This window comes from Monodon monoceros, unplaced genomic scaffold, assembly GCF_005190385.1.
Source record: "Monodon monoceros isolate NGI ecotype Baffin Bay Population unplaced genomic scaffold, NGI_Narwhal_1 Super_Scaffold_20, whole genome shotgun sequence".
NCBI classification, from domain to species: Eukaryota; Metazoa; Chordata; class Mammalia; order Artiodactyla; family Monodontidae; genus Monodon; species Monodon monoceros.
In genome coordinates, this window is record NW_021703777.1 from 66,599,719 (window position 1) to 66,616,953 (window position 17,235).

Here is a 17,235-nt window from a genome sequence, read left to right on the forward strand (position 1 = left end):
AGATGTGCTGTTAGAGTGGAACCAGGGAGAATATTGAGCATTTCTGGGAATTAAGGTAGTTTATATCCAAAAGAAAAAAGTTGAAAAATCAGCCAATTATCCAGGATTTATTGACCCTATTGGAATGGACTTTTTCTTAAAATAGTTGCTGGGGAAAGGGGAGGTAGAGTATAACTAAAATATAAATATATAATTGTTTTATTTTGGTTTTATTTTAGCTTCCTTGTGGTCATAGATGCAAAGAAATGTGCCATCCTGGTGAATGTCCCTTTAATTGCAACCAAAAGGTGAAACTTAGATGTCCTTGTAAAAGAATTAAAAAGGTATATATTTTAAGTTATTGAAAATTCTTTTCTGTGTACATTTTTGTTGGTTTTGTTGTTTTGTGGGGTTTTTTTTGGCAGGGAGGGGGAGTCTGTATTTTGGTAGTTCTTTGACTTTATTTTTTTGACTTAATTTTAAGGTCTTATTTCTTAGAATCTTTTTATTATTGGCATATCTATTTCTGCAAATGTTTTTTTTAAAAATCAGCTTTGTTTGACAATTTAGTTTTCTGCAATTTAATAGTAAAAGAGGATTATTTTATATTGGAACTGAGTTCAGTGCCCTTTTTTGGATAGAATCAGTGTGTTCTAGATTTGAGGTCTTTGCACAAGATGCACAATGTGAGTAATAAAAAAGTAAGTTTCATGATTGAAGAAATGGTCTGGAATTAACCTTTGTTGCTCTTACTTATGACATTTTTTTTACCGTCAGTATTATGTTGTGAACATGTTGCCTTAAAAAGACCTCACATACATGTAGCCTTATAAAATTATACAATAACATTCAAATTTGGAGAGAGTTAATTTTAAGATAAAATACTGGTAATGAAGGAGTAAAAGGGCAAAAGCTAATGATTGGAAAGCTCAGTGGAAGCAAACCACATACCATTTAGCAAAACTTAGGATTGAAGAATCTCACTGAACTCTTAAAGGTCAGTTCTTTTCCTTGACTTTCCTGTTGACACTGTTGACTCCTTTGAAGATTTCTTCTTTCTTGACTTCTGATTTTCCCTTTCTCAGTTATAGTTGTAACGTCTTTTTTTGCCTTCATATTCTTATGGTTGTTCCCTAAAGCTACTCTCCTTTCTGTTTCAATTCACTCATTTATTCATCCATTCAGCAAATATTTATTGAAAATGTGTAGCTTTTATTGAGGACCTTTACTTTTCATTTACTTTTATAGCTCCTACTATATAATTTCCTGGATTCAGGTAACTTCTGAATTTAAATTTATAGGCCTGAGCTTTTCTGGAGTTGGATCCCTAAGTGTTAGATATTTAAATGGACCACCTTTATATGAAAATCAGTACTCAGTCAAATCACTTTTAGTCTGAAATGTCTCTCAAGTTTTCTCTGAAATCTCATCTTACTGTCCGAGTGCAGTTTGCCGCCCATTAGAACTCTAGCAGCAGATTATGCTTGGACTTTGAAAACAGATTTCCTTGCCTGTAATTGTAATACTTCCAATCTAAGTTCGTCATGGTTCTTCATCACTTGGGAAAAAATATGCACTTTATAAGGAAGGTGTACGTATGTAGAGACTTGGCATAAAGGGGGATCTATGATATTACCTTTGCCTGCCTGTCCAGTCTCATCCCCTGGCAGTCATCTCTGTGAATCCATTACTTAAGTGCCCTAACACATCTGCTATGTCCCCTTTAATCTGTGGCCATATATTTGGTTTTTTCCTTTACTGCTCTGCTTACTAGAATCCTGTTAATACTCAGGGCAACCATTTCCTTGTTTAGGAAGGTTTTTATTCCTCTGCCTCCTTTGGGAAGACTTAGGTGCTCCTTCCTCTTGGCTTTCTTTGTACTTTGTGCTAGGTTCGTGACTAAGCGCTTTGTGATTCCAGGGACATGTGTAACCTTGTTTCCTCATCTGTAAAATAGTTTATACATAGGCTTATTGAAAGGAATGAAAGAGATAATGCTTATATAGCATTTAGCACAATGACTGCTATATTTAATAAATAGTAGCAGCTATTATTAGTTTAGCATTTACCATATTAATTTTTTCCTTGTTATATCCCCTGTCCCTAATACAGTGCTTTTCATGTAACAGGTACTCTATAAGTACCTTTTGAATGAGAAAAGATATGATGATCCTTCTTCCAGGCTGATAGACTTCATGTCCACAAACATGCAGTATTTATTTTTGTCTCTAATGTTTGTCCATGTTATTTTTCCTTTGTCTGGACTGTCCTTGGATGACAAGACTGTGTTTATCACCAACCTCAGCCAAAATTCTGTGCTATAAAGTGCTTCATTAAAGTATATGTACTTTGCTCAGGATTTGATGATCTCATTTCCTAACTCTGGTAGATATGAACTAAAAAACTAGTGTCTGAGGGTGTGGTGGGAAAGGAGCAACTGGTACAAATAGGTACACTTAGAGCAAAAGTGACATCTGGCAGCAAAAAATATGGAATGAATAAAAGGCAGATAAAAGATCTCCAAAAGCAAAGTCTAAGACTATTTAAAATAAGGACCACTTATTTTATTACAGAATAGTACACAAATTGATGGTAGTATTGATGTCACCTCATCAATGAAAGAGTAGATTTGTTTTTTATTATTCCATTAAGGAGACAGTGAAGTACAGATATAAGCTTTAGAATGATTTTCATCTAAACATTTTTTAAAAAGATAAAATGGTTTAGAGAAAAATTTTTAGCTCTTCAGAAAACTCTAGAACTGCACTGAGTGGGTAGCCACCAGCCACATATGGCTATTTAAATTAGAATTTTAATGAATCAGCATTAAATAATATATGACATTCAGTTCCTCGATTTCAGTAGCCATGCTTTGAGTGCTCAGGCACCATGTGTGGTAAGTGCTACCCTTGTGAGTAGTGCACGTTTAGAACATTTCCATCATTTCAGAAAGCTGTGTTGGATGGCACTACTCTAGTACCTCCCTGGAAGCTTTAGAAGAATAACAAGAAAAGATAAAGAAAAATGAAGAATAAAAATGAAATTGAAGCTAAGTTGGTAGTGGTGTTTAGTAAATGGTTATTAAATGGATGGTTTTAATTTTATGGTATTCACTTTTTTTGCAGTTAAGAGATAGAGAATAATCACTGTTTGAACTAAGACATTTAATGCATGCAACCATGCCATTATTAAATATTAACACGACTTAAATAGTATGCATAATCCTAAGCTGCTAGAGGAATTTGGCTTTTTTATGGCATACAGTTACAACTTCGAGGGAAAACCTTTTAAAATCAAATTTTTAAAAACTTTATTTGTAGGAATTGCAGTGCAACAAAGTACGTGGAAATCAGATTTCCATAGAATGTGACATAACATGCAAGGAAATGAAGCGGAAAGCATCTGAGGTAATGTCAGGTTAAATGTCATTTTTAATGTGTTAGCAGCCTTTCCCTACTTATTTTGTGCATTAATTTATGTGCTTATTATGAACAACTCGAAATTTCATCCTTTTTTGTTTTTGTGATAAAAGCCTAGTTTGTTGGCCTATTTTGAACCCTCAGGTGTGCTTTTTATGGTCTGGTGTGTACTAGATTTTTCCATCCTCTGTACCAGTTAGTGTATGTGCTCTGGAACATAGTTATTCATCTTAATGTTAGTGTAAGCCTCCTGAAAATTATGTTAAAATAATACAAAAATAAGCTTTTGGGATTCTTTGCTGTTTGGGTTACTTCTAGCATCACTGTTTCTGTCCATCAACCCAATCAAGGAGTAGGCTCTTGGTTTTGTTTGAAGCTAAGGATTCCCTTCCAGAGAGGGCATTTTAGGAAAATGGTCAATTTCAACTCTAGGCAAAGAGTGGTATTCAATAATTTATTATAGAGTCTTAGTATGGTAACTTAAGAGAAAAAGTCCAGTTTTAAAGTATTTCAGTTTACAGTGTTGTAACTCTTTGAACTGTGATCTAATATCTCTTATAGTTGTTAAGCTGAAATGTTTATATAAGGTATAACAACCTACCTCCCCTTACCCCCGTCTGTTAGATAGTACCTTGATAACACTTCTCGGTATATAACATTTACGTTTCTTTAAATAATTTTCAATTTAAAGCTCCCAGAAGTTGTTATGGGTTAGTGGAGCCTGGGAGGAAAGATGTTAAAATTCTATGTAAAATTTGATGATTACAATGTTAATTTACTTTTAAATGTCCATAAACAGATAAAAGAAGCAGAAGCCAAAGCTGCTCTTGAAGAGGAGAAACGAAGACAACAGGTAACTAAACAAAAAATACCCAAACTTCTGTCTCTTTGCATCATCGTTAGTTTTTATGCAAATACAAGATATGTGGAAACATACAAATTAGGATCTGGTGAGCTCAGTTCTGGACTGAAAATACAGTTCCTGTAAAACAAAAATTAGCTGTTCACTTACCTCAGTCCAGGTATACTGAACCTCTGAAGAAGCATGGGACCTTGTATGTTCACAGATATTTTGTGTATTCCCAATTTACTTGCTTGCCAGTTTCGTCCATTCTCAAGAGATAACTCCTCTTTTGGTTGAGGGGTGAGGGTCAGGGCATGGCAACATCCATTTTAAGTCATCCTCTGCAGTGCATGTCTTCGCTCATCTAAAATTATTTGAGTTCTGTTTTACTGAGTTATAGGTTATCTGTGACAAATAAGTGCTGTTTGCTAACCAATACATTTGTTTTAATAATACATCCCCTTATTTACCGATTAGATTCTTGAATGCAGGATTTTTATCTGTTCTTTGTTATTACCTAGATAACAAGTACATTCCTGATATCCCCTGTTTGCTCAAATACTGTATTTATTGATCATACACTCCAAAGAGTGTCTTAACTTTGTAACAGTGACATGTAATTTTTTGTCAGTTTGTATTTTGAGGTGCTTTATACTTATCAAGCAGTATATATTGTATGCAAACTGTTGCCTTTATGAATGAAGAAATTGAAATTTGCGTGACTTGAGAGAGGGCATTAAAAACAACTCATGTAGCAAGGGTGGGATAAAATGACCTCTGGTGTTTTATGGTTCTATAAAGTTGGTTTGCCTAATACCAAAAAATAAGTTATCAGAGCTAATACAGTAAAACATGGATCGACTAAAATCCTGGGAGGTTAAATTATTAAGAATAGTTTAGGGTGTCCCTTCCTCCCCTTTTCATAAACAGTTGTGGATAGAAATCTTAAACATATTCTCTATTTCCTCACCTTTTAAACAGAGTGTATAGAAAATAATTTAAACCAAGCTTGATGACTGTGAGTCATCATTAAAGCATTAGTTATTTTACTGTGTCAGTAGTTCTCAAGTTTGACTGCTTTTAGTATATTTTGACCTTGTGCTGTATATCAACAACTACTTGAGAATATTCTGACATTTTGGTTCTTTGAAGAATGCCACTTTATATTAAGTATATGTTAAGTCTTCTTCCAGTGTGGTTTATGAGCAAAGTCATGGATATGTTAACTGAAATTTCTATTTCCTTTTAAATACACATTTACAGAATCTTGCATGAATATTACATATATATTTTAGTTAATAAGCATCCGGTTTTAGTTAATAACAATGCACTATAGTGTATCGTGTTATATTATCATGCATTAAAGTTTAATAAGTAAGTTCTTAACAGTAGACTGAAAATCTATACCTTATAATGAGTGTCATCTAGTTATCCTTTTTTTTTCTTTTTTTTTTTTTTGCGGTACGCGGGCCTCTCACTGTTGGGGCCTCTCACTGTTGGGGCCTCTCCCGTTGTGGAGCACAGGCTCTGGACGCGCAGGCTCAGCGGCCACGGCCCACGGGCCCAGCCGCTCTGCGGCACGTGGGATCCTCTCAGACCGGGGCATGAACCCGCGTCCCCTGCATTGGCAGGCGGACTCTCAACCACTGCGCCACCAGGGAAGCCCGAGTTATCCTTTTTTAGAACGAGTTTTTTATATAATTCTACTTTCTAAAAGAGTCATTTTGATTTAAAGCATGAAGCATTTTTCCCCTGAAGAATTTTTACTCTGTGTTTTGAAATGTATTTGACAGAGAGGAATCAATTTCCGGCAGCTTTTTTCTCTTCACTCACTTGAATTTCTTCCATACAAGCCAGTAATGTTTATTATACCAGCATTGTATAAAACTAGAATTATAGGTATCTTTATTCTAATGGGTCATCTGTTAGCACTTACTAGAAGCTCTATATTATAGAGCCCCATTAATTATAGGTTAATGGTGTTGATGTATAAAACTAATGTCTATATTTTAAATCAGATGTTTCTGTATTTAGTATCAAAGGCAGGCCTTCAATCTGAAATAATCTCTTTCACTACTCCCTAGTTCCCTTTCTGCTTACCTAAGTTCTGAATTTGTTGAATACAATCAGTAGTGGAGAGATGTTGTTTTAAAAAATCAAATCAATATGTTTATTATATACCATTACTATTAAAACATTTCCCAAATTTATTTTTATCTAAGTGGAAAATTTTAAATCAATGTGTGTATTGAATTTAATAAAAATGATACTGTTTTGATTTAGGCCGAACTGGAGGCTTTTGAAAACAGACTGAAGGGTCGTCGGAAGAAGAACAGGAAGAGAGATGAAGTGGCAGTTGAGCTAACGCTGTGGCAAAAATATAAATATTATCTCTTTCCAGTGTGTGCAGTTGTGGTTTTAGTGTTTGCATGGTACATAGCCCATGGTGTGGATTAAAAAATGTTTGATCTCTTAATATACCTCAGATTAGATTTCGATAAGTTGCTAAATTTGGAATATTAGAAAGTGAATGTTGTAGAACATAATATATATTCACATTCATCTCTCTATTCCAGCGGTTGTTAGAAGGACAGAATGTTAATCTTTATCTTAATTAGCATACTAGAAGTGGCAATAGTAAAAGCATGACTGAAATTGTAAAATATTTCGTAAGGCATAGCCAGTGGCAGGGTAACATGTTAGTTGTTCATTGTGCTTCCTTCTATTAACATAACTGTTTCATTTACTATTTAGAGCCATCTATTTTTTCTTTGGGCAAAATTAAGATGAAACTGAGCCGTATGTGTAGTAAGAGGAATATTTCACAATGTTTTGGTTACGTATTAAAAGGTACTTTTCCTGGTCATGTAACTTTGTACTTTTTAAAATATATATATCCTCTAAAAGACCTCATAAATTATAACATGAAGCTATATAATTAGACTTCAGAAATTGGTTTATTAGTGAGGAATTTTTATCAGTTATTGAAGTAAAATTTTATGTAGTATGTCACTCAGGAAAATATAAGTGTTTTCAAAAAATGCCAGGCTAGATTCCTCACATGTGGCTATGTCTTATATAAGAAGCTTTTAACTGAAGTTGACATGTTTTGTAAAACTTGTATGTGTTTTTTTAAAGTAATAATACAAAGTAATAATAAAAGAAAAATTAATATTTATGAGCAATATATGCTGAGCACAGGCTTACGAGCTTTATGTACTTTATTCTCATCTCTTCTTACCACAATCGTATAAGTAGATTTTTTTTTCAGCTGGAAATAATAAATTCTTATGAAAACAAGCTGATAGAGAAATATCAGTAAGCAAAGTCTGTTTGAATTGTAAGTCATTTTAAATGGTTTTGCTGTTTAATTTTTGTATAATTAATGTTTTCATTAAAATTTTTCATACCAAATTTTTAATCTAGAATATTTACTATTTAAAATATTCAGGAACCTATAATTTTATCAAGGTATAAAACTAATGCTTGATGTAAAACATAGTAATTGATAGGTACTAAAAAGTGGTAAAAGTACAAAGAAGGATTTTAAAATTTTGCTTTCTTTAACTCAGTTTCTTTAATGTTATGTTCCTTAATCAAGTATTAGCTGGTATCTAAAGTGGAAGGGCAGTCATTCCTTTCTTTATGGTATTTTTGTTTTAATTTTAGATTTCTTTTTTACCTTTCCCAATGTTAGAGTTACTGGGTTGGTGTTTCAGAAGCTCTAAACTAGAGCTGTTACACTCAAGTCATTACCTTACTGTACTCTAAAATGAATGTTAGATGTCCATGTGGTAAGCTCTTTTTATGTATTTCAAAATCTTGGCCTAATAAACAAACCTGAAGCCTAGTTCATGCCTCTTTGTTGGGCTTGTGTTCTTGCTAAGTTTTCTTTCTGATTTGTGCGGAAGAATCTAGTGAGCGGAAGAGGGAGATTGAGTGAATGATAAATGAAGCAGTTTGCTGTTTTTCATTTGCTTGGCTAGTAGCTCAGAGCTTAATTAATTAACCCAAAGTTGCCCAACTATTCATTCATTTATTCAATCAACATACGCCTTTACTGCATGCCAGGAACCTTCTAGGTACTGGAGATAATGGTGATCCTCTCAGGGACCTGTTAAGGAGTGGAAGAGAGTGGGCAGGAAATAGATACACAATAAAATGAACGTGATTTCATGTATGATAAGTGATGTTAAAAAATGAGAGAAATGTTACAGAAAGTGATGAAAGAGGGGGCTGAAAAGGCACTGGCTAGTTTAGATTGGGAAAGTCTCTCTGAGATGGGGACATTTGAAGATCTGAGGGAAAAGTCTGTGAGGGAGAGAAATCAGCGAGTACGAAGTCACTAAGTTGGGAGATGCTTGGCAGAGCTGAGGAACAGACAGAAGGGCTGGTGTGGCTGGAGCTGAGTGAGTAACGGGGAGAGAGCGCCCAGGGCCAGTTCACAGTGTGCTTGATAGACCATGCTGTGGAATGGGGGTTTATTTCTAGTTGCAGTGGGCAGCACTGGAAGGTTTTAAGTGAGGAATAGTTGTTGGCCATCGTTCTTTTAAGATAACTGTCTTCTGGCTGCTGTGTGGAGAGAAGACTCTAAGGAATCAAAGGTAAAAGCAGGGAGGGAGATGAGCGGGAGGCAGCCCAGGGTGGAGGTGCTGGTGGTGCTTGGGCCTGCAGTTCCCTCGGTTCCCCACTGCCCTGAAGGAGTGGCCTGAGGACGCTGCGGAAACTGCTGCACAATGAGTGGAGTGGGGAGGAAATAAATAATTTCTTTAAGGTCAAAATGAAATGAAATTTTGTTTAAATACTTAACATTAATTTGTTCTGAGGGAAATAAAGCGGTACTTGTTGACCTTTTTGCTTCAGTCTAAGCCAATTAGAGAAGGAATGGAAGAGTTACCAAATAGCACTCACAATGACATAGACAAAAATGTGAATGTGATGGCGTTATTTTCCTATTTACTGTGTATCATAGAAGTTTATTAGCTTACTGTTTGAAGTTTGTGGAATATTTATATTGAAATCTTTTAGTATTTTTCAGTTTAAACACTTTTAGGGATTGACCAACACCTAAGTGCTTGTATTTCAATTAATTTCATTATTCAAGTCTATATTAAAATCAAATAATTTCAAATAAATTGGTGTAATCTTTGCTGAAATTGCCAAAGGAACTTTACTGAAGCAAAACATTAAAAATGTTTGCTTTTTGCAAAGAAGTCTGATGCTTGAACTTCATGGCTATGAATGTTAAAATTTTTAAAAAGAGATAAGTATTTGTGTTAGTGTTTATAGATGACCTATAAAAAATTTGGGCTGTTTGTGTTATTTCAGATGACCCAGGGGACTCCTCCGGCGGCTAGGTTTGTCCATCCCTGGGTACTGGGAAGTGAGACAGAAGTCTGAGCTCTGGAGCTAGAGCTGATGTAAGGTAGCTGTATCTCTTTGGTCTGTGGAAGCTGCCTCTTTATTCAGTGACAGTGATTAGACCACTGTCTAAGCCTTAGACCTTAGGGTCTACCTCTGAGGTTAGCAAGCTTCATAGAAGGAGGGAAAAGCAGAGTACTGGTTACTACGTCCTAGAAGAGATGACAATTTGGCAGGAGTGAGTGGAGCTGGGAACCCCTCTGCTTTCCAGAAACTCTTACGGGTGTCCTTTCTGGGAAACCCTTTTCATGTGTTTCAGAATCTTGGTCTGTTGAGCAAGTTTAGGTCTGTTGTTTGCTGATCTGCTGTTCTTGCTAAGTTTTATTTGCAGTTAATGCAAGGGCATGTATTTCAGTGGTGCTGTGAAGAATTACCCATATACAGCCTAAAATTCCACAATCCAGATTCATTCGGGTTAAAACGCCTCTAGGGAGACATTCCCTAATTACCACCCTCATCTGGTGTTCTCTATCTTCATACAATATTTTTTCCTCATAGCGCTACATAGGGCCTAACACTGTATTCTATATTTGTTTATTGTCTGTCTCCTTCACTAGAAGGAAAGCTCCGTGAGGGCAGGGGTGCAGTTTTGTTTACTGCTGTAACTCCAGAGTGGGGAACCATGCTGAGCCACATAGCAGATGCTGGTATTAGTTTCCATGGGCTGCCGTGACAAATTATCACAAAGAAAGTGGCTTGAAGCAACAGAAATTTATTCTGTCACAGTTCAGGAGGCCAGATGTCCAAAATCATAATGTCAGCAGGGTTGGTTCCTTCTGGAGACTCAGAGAAGGAAACCGTTCCATGCCTCTCTCTTAGCTTCTGGTTTTGGGCATCAATCCTTGGCGTTTCTTGGTTCATAGATACGTCACTCCAGTGTTGCCTCCATTTCCACTTGGCCGCCTTCTCCGTGTCTGTGTGTGTCCTTTTCTGTCTCTGAGGAGAACACACTCTGTAGTTAAGGCCCACCCTACTCCAGTATAATCTCATTTTACCTAATTGCACCTGCAAAGACCCTCTTTCCAAATAAGGAAAGTTACATATTTAGTTTCGGTTGGCCATTAATTTTGGGGAGGGACACAATTCAACCCACTGCAGTGCTCAATAACTATTTGATGGATGAATGAGTGAATTCACAGTGTCGTTCTAGGCCGTAAACTTTTGGGGCATTTTCCATTACTGTCTTAATAATTGTACAGGAGGTAGGGGTTAAGAGGTCAGTCTAGTTCCAGATTGCTTGGGCTCCAGTTCTGGTTCTGCCCTTTCCTAGTTGTGAGATTTAACTTTTGTAAGACGTACTTTCCTCCTCATCTGTAAAATAGAAACAAGGAGAAATAATAGTGTTCAGTAAGTGTTAGCTATTATTATGTGTCTACAACTATTTTAAAGCACTTTTTATATTTACTTAACCCCCATGACAACCTATGCAGCGGAGCTGTTATTATTCTCATTTTACAACAAAGGAAACTAGGTTTGTTTCAAGAATTAAAAACTGAAAAAAGTATACACGTCACTTTGTGAAGTGCCTGGCACATAGTGCTTAGAAATTCTTAGCTATAATAATACAGATAAATGTGACTTAACATCATAACTTCTCTTACAAATTGATTCACAGGTCAAAAAAAACAAGTTGTAAACTGAGGCACCTTGGTTTTTGCTCACGTGGTCATTGTCATTGAGGGGGTACTATCCCTAGGAACACTAGGCTGGATGTGGGCAGTCAAATGACAGCCCTGGAGGTGAGGGGGAGCTAGCACTAGGTGTGTGAGGGTGCTAGAAATAAAATTCCTTTGAAACTTTTTATGGGCCGGTTCTTATTACTTCTCCCAGCGACTAGTATATTAGAGTAAGAGATTGATGACCCAGAAATATTATATACAGCAAACAGAATGTCTGCACGTCCTACTTTTATCATATACAGAATGTTTCAGTGTGCTGGAGTATATTACTTCAGATATGGGCATGTTGTTTTCCCTTCTTAGTTTAAGTAAACTCTCCTTCCCTGCAATAGGTAATTGTCCAATTCGCCTGTTTCTTGCTCTATTCTTTAATATATATATATTTTTATTTTAAAGGCTTTGCGTCTTTAGATCTCAGCTAAAAACATCACATTCTGACTCCCTGAAATATAGTCCTATATTACTTGTAAGTATTTTTCCATAGTTTACATATTTGGGTTTGTTTAATGTATTTATTTATCTTTAAGTTATTTATTTAGTCTGCACCGGGTCTTTGTTGCGGCATGGGGACTTCTTAGTTACGGCATGCATGTGGGATCTAGTTCCCTGACTAGGGTTTAAACCCGGGTCCCCTGCATTGGGATTGAGGAGTCTTACCCACTGGACCACCAGGGAAGTCCCAGTTTAATGTATTCATTATGCCAGGAAGTTCTGTGAGGGCAGAAACTCAATTTTGTTCATCTGGCAGCTAATAAATCCTAGATGAGTGTTAAGCCGTGGGATAGCATATCTATTTTAGCCACTGCTTTCCTCTTCTTATCCTGGGATGCTGGCTGCTTCTCTAAGATATCTCTTTCTTTTTCTCAAATTGCCCTTATTTCTAGTACTAAGCACTAAAATTGGTCTGTACATGAAATGCGACTAAAGGTTAATCTGTAAAATCACCCTTTCCAGAAGTATACTCACTACCTTTAATTTTCCCATAAATCTCATTAAGGTTTATGTTCTTTCTTTTAAACCATCTAATTAGTTAGATATATGTTTGAAATACTGGACGATAAAAATTTCAAAAGGCCATAAATGTTTCTTTTTGTAAAATGAAATGTAAGAAACTAGATGATGGTTGTCACTTTAAGTTGAAAAGCAAATGTGGCAAATTTTTTAAAAAGGAATGATTCAAATAGGTCATTGAAGATTACTGTGAGCCCTCTGCATATTCAAATTAGTTCACATATGTTATGAGATTTCTAACATTTGTTATGATTCCTTACATTATAGAAGTCTGTTACAAAGAATATAAAAATACCTGTTTGCCCTCATGCAAAGACTACCTCAAATATTTACTCTGATGCCGTTGGTGCCTAGAACTGGTTGGGTTTTCTTGCTAAAAGGAAGTTTAAAGAATGCTGTTTCACCAGTGCAATCAGCTTTGGCTCTCTGAAGAACAGTACTGTATAGTAGTGAAAGAGAAGACTTATTTACCCTAGCTATCTCAAATTCACTGATTTAGCTACTTAAATTTCACAGTTCCTTTAACACCTCCACTAGAGGGCAGAAAGTGGAAGAGAAAGGAGGTGAATAGCAATTCATACTTGGCGTCAGAATGCCTGTAGAAACCTTGAGGATTGAATCCAACCCTTGTTTTACAGACTGAGTTAACTGGCCCAGAAAGACTAGGGGATTTGCTCAAGGTAGAGTTGGCAGACAAATCGCCTAGGCTTTTGATTTTCAGACTGGTGTCCCTGTGGTGATGACAATGACGTGTGATGAGGCAGTATCTTAGAAGAACACAGTCCTGAAATTACATCTCTGCGGAATTCCAGCTCAGCACTTGCTAGCTGTGTAAACTTAAAACTTAGGCTGGTTACTTCAACTCCCTATTTCAACTGTTGTACCATGCACTTGCAATATTTTCTTTCTCACTTCATTTCAGAAACAAAATACCGATTCCCCCCCCAATTTTACAAGTTATACACCCCTCCCCCAGCTATAATGTTCAAGGAACAAGTGCCTGATACATATTCTGTTGACTATGCATAGCCTCTGCCAGGATAATGGAGATGGATTTATTCAATAACCTCGAGTGATTTTTAAAAATTTTCCTTAGATCTTGACTAAAGTTGGATTAAAAAATATATATTTCTAAGAGAAACTCAAGCGTAGTCGTTTTCTGCCAAACATACAACCACTTGGGCTTCAAATGGTAGTCTCTACCATTGTAAATACCTGCAGTGCCTCCTTGACGCTGCCTGAGGAAGAGGGGCTGCTGGTGAGTGACAGAAAGGCACAGAGCTGTTGGCCCCTAGGATTCAGCCTGTGATTGCTCTCCGCAGGAAATCGCTGCTAGGTTTATGGAAGCAGGCTCAGGTTCCCTCCCGGGTCCCTGCAGCCTCAGCGAAGTCTCAGGCACTCTTGCAAAGCAGTTCCTTCCCTAAACAGAGAAGCTAGTTTCCATTTGCCTAAAGCAAATAATGCTGGCCCTAGAAACGTAAACCTTTGTTGAGATAAAAATCTTGCCGTTTAATTGCCAGTGCCTGCAGTTATTCTGATTTTTTACTTGGCTACGCTCTGGCCAAAAGAGAATGGTCTAGGATGTGATGAGATTTGGGAGAGCCGACAAGTTACTCCTTTGCTCCCAGTTACTCGGTCTCCCACAGCCCAAACGCTCAGGTCTTGTCCTCTTCGTGCTGCCGTCGCGGGGCGTAAGTTTGGGGGTGGGCATGGGTGGGGGGACCCGCAGTCCGCTTGGCTTCCCCTCTGCCCCTGAAGAATAACTTATTTGAATGCAAAGAGGTGGGGTTGTAGAGGATCTGTCATTAAGGGTTCTTATGGGTGGGACCCAGAGACGGGAGTGAAGGGAGGTGGGATCTGTCGAGCAGACAAAATGTGGAGCCCCTGTCCCTTGAAGTTCAACTTGTCTCTTCCTGAGCGAGAGGCAAGGCATCCGTAGTGCCTCTCCCAGGGGCACGCAGAGGAGAGAAAAGTGACCAGGATAAGAGCGGACGGAGGAAAAAGCGAGACATGTTTTCCACGAAACAGTCCCCCGCCCGCGCTCCGGAAGAGCGCTACCGCCCGGCCGGGGCCCCGGAGCAGGTAAGATACACGAACCGCGCTTTGCCGCCGAACAGGTCGCATGACCTCTCGGTCCGGATGAATTTAGGGTCAATCCCTCCCGTCCCGCCCCCTCCTCCCCTCGGGTGCCACCTTCTTGCCCTGCCGTCGGTGAGCTTCGGCTGTCGCAGCGCCACGCTAAGCGCCCTGTAGCCAGTCCTCGGGCGCACGGCCCTCCATCCCGGTCGCCCAGCGTCCGGGACCCTCCCAGGGTCATGGGTAGTGTTTCCTTTAACGCTCGGGTCGGGTCGGTCCGGAGACCACGCTCTCCTTGCCAGGGGCGCCCTCCACGCATCAAGTGGACTCGGCGGCGCCAGTGCGCCTGAGGAGGCTGCTGAAGGAGCCGTCGGAACCAGCCCCCCGGGGGTCCGCGGCTTCTTTTCTGCGCCGACGCCCGGCACCTGGAAGGACCGCGCAGCCTCGCTTGCCCCAGACGTAAGCCTCCCTTCCCGGTCGCGCGCGCCTGGGTCTTCATCCCTCTTAGAGCCCGAGTCCGGTTCCCCTGCAACCAGCGGTGTCGGTTATCCTTGGACCATCTGAGCGCTGCCCCTTGCAGGGTGCTGGGAACTCCTGCGTACCCTGCGCGCAAACTTCGTCTGCGGCGAGTACCCGCCCGGGCACACCGGGCGCCGGCCGCCATGGGGGGGCGGGGCTGGGGTAGGGGCTGCGGGTTCGAGCTACTCCGGGTTTGGCGGGCTCCGATCCTGTTCTGGGAAGGGACAACGTTGCCCCTGGTTCGAGAGAGGAAAGGTAGGGAAGAGCACCACGGCAGGTCCTCACTAGCCTGAGCCCCCAGGAACCGGGTCTCTTTTGAGCGCTGCCTTCCTTCTTCGGTGTCAGGAGGGTCCCGGAATCCATTCGCTGCGGCGTGGTCCCAGCTGCGCGGAGCCGGGGATCAGGGACCGCTCTCGGGGCAGGCACGCAGGGCTGCGCTTGTGGGAGGAAGGTGGTGTTGGGTCGGATCCTGCCGGGATTCTTCCCCAGCTCTCGTGGCGAGCTCGCCACTCCGGGTGCCACCCGCTCGGAGCCGGTGGATGGCGGTGTAGGCGCTTTTTGCTCTGCTTGTCATTCCCGGGACCGAGCCCTGCGCGCTCAGAGCTGCGAGCTCATCAGGGAAGCGGCCCGGCTGGGCGTTCCCAGGGAAGCTGTCCCGGCAATTCGTAAAGTAGAGCTTTCCTTCCGCGGGAGACTTCTGAGAACAATGCACTACAAAGACGAGCTCACTCTTCAATAAGACCGCGACGACTTCTCTGTGTCCATCTGTAGTTTGTAGTCTCCCCTCGCCCCCCACCCCATTGGTAAAGTATTCAGTAATTTACTGATGGAATCAAAACTCTGCAAAGGAATGCCGACTGCTACCAGAAAGGGAGCGGAGTCAGGACTTACTGGTGATCATTTTCCAAAGACACACATTTTGGCTGAAGGTGTTGAAATTAAAGATGTCACAACACATTAATTTTGGAAATAACCATTATAAAATCAGTTTTTGTCACAGCACAACATTCACCAGCTTGTTTGTATTATTTGGTGTCAGTAGTTTTGTTGTGCGGAAATTAGGCTAGAAATCAGTCCCTCGAACCAGGTTCCTGCGGCTTGAGAGGTTAGACTAGCTGTCTGCAGAGACATGTGTGATTGCTGGGCTGAGCAGTCAGGCTTTCCATAGACTTCTTCCCAGGACACCGAGAGTCACACTGGGATGAACTGTTTTCAGAGTTAGTTGGGTATGGGATGACATAAATCTCAAAACCTGGAAATGCTGTAAAGCTTTATTTTGGGGAAAGGACTCTTCCCAGACCGTTCCTTGCAGGATAGGTGTATAGTACAGTGATGAAAGACTCAGCTAAACCTTCCAGGAGGTTAAAGAGACAAATAAGAATTGCTTTATTAATCTCATCAAGTATATTTCTGGGCATAGTGAAACTTTTTTAAAAAGATGCAAAATTAGTCCCGTTAGAAACCTTCTTCACAACGCTGCAGAAATCTTACTAATAAGAGAACAGCGGGCATCAGTGCCTCCACCACCAACCAGGTGTGATTGTGGTCTGAGTTTGTCTATGGCTGGGGGGAATGGGAGCTCCTTGAGGACCAGAAAAGCTGGGTTATAGAATTTTTGCTGAATGTGTCCAAGGAAGAAGGGTTTATTTAACGTGCCACTTTGGCCTTAGTAAGTTAGTCAACAAGCATGCATTCATGCATCCTGTTCTTACCTGATTAAGCGGAGAATGGGGCTGGTTGTCTAGGGGATATTGATTTGTACGGAATACTTGATCCACGCTAAGAACTGAGGTAACTCTCAGACTTAACCTGTTCTGCAGAATCTACTCAGACACACATATGTGTACACACACACATGCAGACACACACACTTTTGTGTTTCAGACTGTTCAGAGAGGGTGGATTGAATGGAAAACATCACAAGAGTGAAAGGTGCTATAAATGGAGTGCCTTGGTGGCTAGAGTATGTATTTTGGTGTCAAAGCCAAATTCAAATCTCTGGCTCTAGCCATTAAAAGCTGCAAGGCCCTGGGCAAGTCAAAAAATCTTGCTGAACCTTGATTTCCTCTTCCAGCTGACGGGGATAATACCGCTGAATATCTATAAGGGCCTGGTGAGCATTAAGGAAATAAATATGTCCTAGAAAAACTCTACATAACAGTTATACATTCTGTGAAGGCTCCCTTACCTGTTTTTATTTGTGGAGCTGGTCCCATCTCACATTTATGAGTCTCTCAGGTTTGTCTCCACAGCCAGCCTTCTGTGATTCTACAGCTGTTCCCTCCAA

General features: G+C 39.8%; 1 protein-coding gene across 6 annotated transcripts in view; it reads left to right on the forward strand.

Moving 5' to 3' along the window:
* Nucleotides 1-8,113, forward strand: part of NFXL1 (nuclear transcription factor, X-box binding like 1) — a 52,595-nt gene extending 44,482 nt beyond the window's left edge. For all 6 annotated transcript variants that reach the window (XM_029235778.1, XM_029235773.1, XM_029235774.1 and 3 more), the window contains 4 exons: nucleotides 219-323; nucleotides 3,300-3,386; nucleotides 4,198-4,251; nucleotides 6,526-8,113. In XM_029235778.1, coding sequence (XP_029091611.1) covers nucleotides 219-323; nucleotides 3,300-3,386; nucleotides 4,198-4,251; nucleotides 6,526-6,699 — 420 coding nt within the window. In that variant the 3' untranslated portion in view covers nucleotides 6,700-8,113. The remainder of the gene's footprint in view (nucleotides 1-218; nucleotides 324-3,299; nucleotides 3,387-4,197; nucleotides 4,252-6,525) is intronic.
* Nucleotides 8,114-17,235: the final 9,122 nt, after the last annotated feature.